General features: G+C 48.2%; 1 protein-coding gene across 1 annotated transcript; it reads right to left on the reverse strand.

The window, feature by feature from the left end:
* Window positions 1–307: 307 nt before the first annotated feature.
* On the reverse strand, window positions 308–2,927 carry LOC123042896 (protein DETOXIFICATION 35). Its single transcript, XM_044465257.1, has 7 exons — window positions 2,537–2,927; window positions 1,817–2,442; window positions 1,664–1,720; window positions 1,271–1,509; window positions 1,039–1,157; window positions 833–919; window positions 308–527 (listed from the first exon to the last, which is right to left on the reverse strand). Exons 1-7 carry the CDS (start codon window positions 2,774–2,776, stop codon window positions 453–455), a joined length of 1,443 nt encoding a protein of 480 aa, XP_044321192.1. The 5' UTR covers window positions 2,777–2,927; the 3' UTR covers window positions 308–452.
* Window positions 2,928–3,203: the final 276 nt, after the last annotated feature.

Consider the following 3,203-nt stretch of genomic DNA (forward strand, 5'->3'; position numbering starts at 1 on the left):
CCAAAAATGTCTGATATTAATCCGGCTATAATGCCGCTTTATGTTTAATGGTTGGGCTATCAAACGGACTCCGAATGCGACGAAATTTGGCAGGAGATTTAACGACAACATAATACGACAACATAATAAGACTGCATGCTAACTTTCACCCCATTCCGAGAATTTGTTTATCTCACTTAGAAAATAATAGTTTGGAGGTCCCGCGGCAGCGTGCGAGTGTGTCTGGACCCAGAACGGCCAACGAAAGGGACGGGGAGACCCGGCAACGAACGGATGCATGTTTTGAAAAGTATGACGACACGAGGGCTGATGAAAGCGCATGATGCCATGATGAATGCAACAAACAAATGAAATACATGGCGACAATGAAATAAATGGAAGGCATCTAAAGCATGTGTCTCGGGGCGTCACAAAGTAGAGCTAATTAACAAGAAAAAAAATGCTTAGGTGATCTAATTATCTTCCAAGAGAGGTCTTGTTCCATCTGTGCCGGCCCACTTTTGCACACGACTTGAAGCTAGGGCGGCCTGCAATCATGGACAATGAAATCAACAAGGTGGAAAGCTCAACATTCTCGATATTAATAACAGTAAAATGACATACAGTATGCCTTAAATTATAAAAAGAAAGACAGAAGTCATATGTGGTTACTGAAGATTGGAAATGTTTTATGACATCTGTTTCTATATCCAGAGTTGTTAAATAGGTGCATAATGAGCAGTTAGCTATTATAAGGATGAGCAAATATTCTCCAGTTGGCTCTTTTAAAGCCGTGTAGATAAAGTTTTGACAAAAAATGGGTGAAAACTGGAAGGGCGATATGAATTTATACCTCTGCGTTCCAATCTGCTCTCCACACTATGAAGAGTAAGATCATTGTCTGAAGTGCAATCCCGCAAAGCATGCCAGCCCAAATGCCCTGTAATTAGAGCCAATGTGACAAAATCTTAAGTGATGTTGAAGAATGATACTACTATACATGTATTTTATTTTATTTTGCAATTTGCAGAAAGTTCAAATATCATAATAATGAATTACCCCAACTCCATAGTTTAACTTGTAGCCGAGAAGATAGCCCAAGGGCAATCCAAAAATATAGAAGCAGCCTAGGTTGATGTATGCAACAAGGCCTTGCCATCCTCCCCCAATAGCAACCCCTGAAGCATCATCATCAGATCATTGTGGTTATCAATTCTAGAGATGAGGTTGAGATGACATGAACAAAATAAAATTATCATGCTGTAAGTGTGAGAGGGAGAATGATATATACCTGAAAGAATCGGCTGCACACTGTTGATCACCATGGTCAAACCAAGCAGTCCGGCAATCTTGGAGACGGCGTGCTGGAGCTCCAAATCGCTAGTGAAGATGATGGAGAAGTTATTTCTGAACATCAACACGAGGGCCATGCATAGTATCCCAATGAGCAATGACTCGACGACGACAACGATGACAGCATACATAGCTGCCCTTGGACGGTTAGAGCCCAGCTCATTGGAGACTCGAACACTGAATACGTAAACATGTAATTAACAGTTCAGAATTTTTGCTGGACTAATAATTGTTTACTTATACCGTTCATATTTTGACCTGTATAAGTAAACAAGAATTTCCCTCAAAGTAATGGTTTACTTGGACAGGTGTTTCAATTAAGCTAGCTGACCTGATAGCAGCATTTAGGCCAATGAAGGTCATAAACTCCCACCCGTTTATATTCATGCTGGAAAAGCACAATTAGTAATTAGCTAGCAAGTATACGGAAGTATAGGAGTATCTTTGAGAACGTTTCCTTCCAAAGAGAGAGGTAATAAGTTACCAGATGCCAAGCGAGTCCACGGCAATCTGAGCATCCTGGAGGTGGCCGGTGAGGACGGTGATCATACCGAGGTACCAAACCTCAAGGCAGAGCATGACGGCGGACTCGAGCGAGAGCTTGACAAACGCCCACATGTCGCTGAACGCCGCCATGGACCAGCCCCTCCAGCCGTCCTTGCACCAGCCGATGATATAGGCCGCCTGGCCCAGCGCGATGGCCCAGAGCGTGAGGTCGTAGGCGGCGGCGGCGCCCCGGAAGCCCCACCCTAGGACGGTGACGAGAAGGTAGGTGAGCGCGACGTGGAAGCAGAGGCCCGTGACGCCGATCCAGGCGAGCACGAGGACCTTGCTCTGCGCCTGGAGGAACTTGGCGGTGGGGAAGTTGACGGCCAAGGAGAATGCGCCGGGGAGCATGTAGAGCGCGAAGCGTGCCGCCTCGCGCGCCACGACGGGGTCCTGGCCGATTGCGAGGAGGAGCGGCTCGGCCAAGACGTAGAAGGGCACCATGAGGAACGCGGCGACGATGAGGACGATCCACGAGCGCTGCAGGTAGACGCCGAGCATGGCCACCTGGCCGGCGCCGAACGCCTGCCCGCACAGCGTCTCCAGAGCGCTACCCATGCCAAGCTGCATGGTCATTGGCAATTGGCATCGGCAGTCAGTGAGCCTGGTGCTCATGAATTTTTTGTGAGCAACCGAGCAAGCATATAGTGCTGAGTACCAAGAATCCGAAGGAGCAGGTGAAGAAGACGGAGAGCCCGATGGAGGCGGCCGCGAGGGGCAGGTTGCCGAGGTGGCCGACGAAGATGGTGGTGACGGAGCCGAGGACGTACATGCTGACCGTGGCCACGACGATGGGCGTGCCGATGCCCCAGAGGCGCCTGGACTCCTCCCACACCATGACCGCAGCCTCCCGAAGGGTGCTTACCACCGCCGCGTCGTGGTCGCCGCCGAGACCCATCGCTCCCCTCCCTCGATCAGCAGGCTAGCTTGCGGGGTCAATGGTTTGGGTTGACACTCGGCTACAATCTCCGACAAGTAAAGGGCGACATTATTACTCCTAGTAGCGCGCGAGACGTGCGGACTTGGCACAAACTAAAGTACTCCTTAATTTGCATATGTGCGAGGACGTGCACCTGCATGCGTTTGTCGAGGGAGCTGGAGCAAATGTTACCCGATGCACCACTTTACAAGGCATAAATTTTTCAAGCAACAATGTATTGAATGAAGATGTGTTTCGTAGCTTCTAGCACACATTATCCTCTTCCAAATTTATTTCTTCCCAAACATCCTATGATTGTGCTTTTCTTTTGAGAAGAAACCTATCCATAGTGTCTGTATTTGGCAAATACAAATTACAAATGAGACATGAAGACTTGTATAGACAA

This window comes from Triticum aestivum, chromosome 2B (assembly GCF_018294505.1).
Source record: "Triticum aestivum cultivar Chinese Spring chromosome 2B, IWGSC CS RefSeq v2.1, whole genome shotgun sequence".
Classification (NCBI taxonomy): Eukaryota; Viridiplantae; Streptophyta; class Magnoliopsida; order Poales; family Poaceae; genus Triticum; species Triticum aestivum.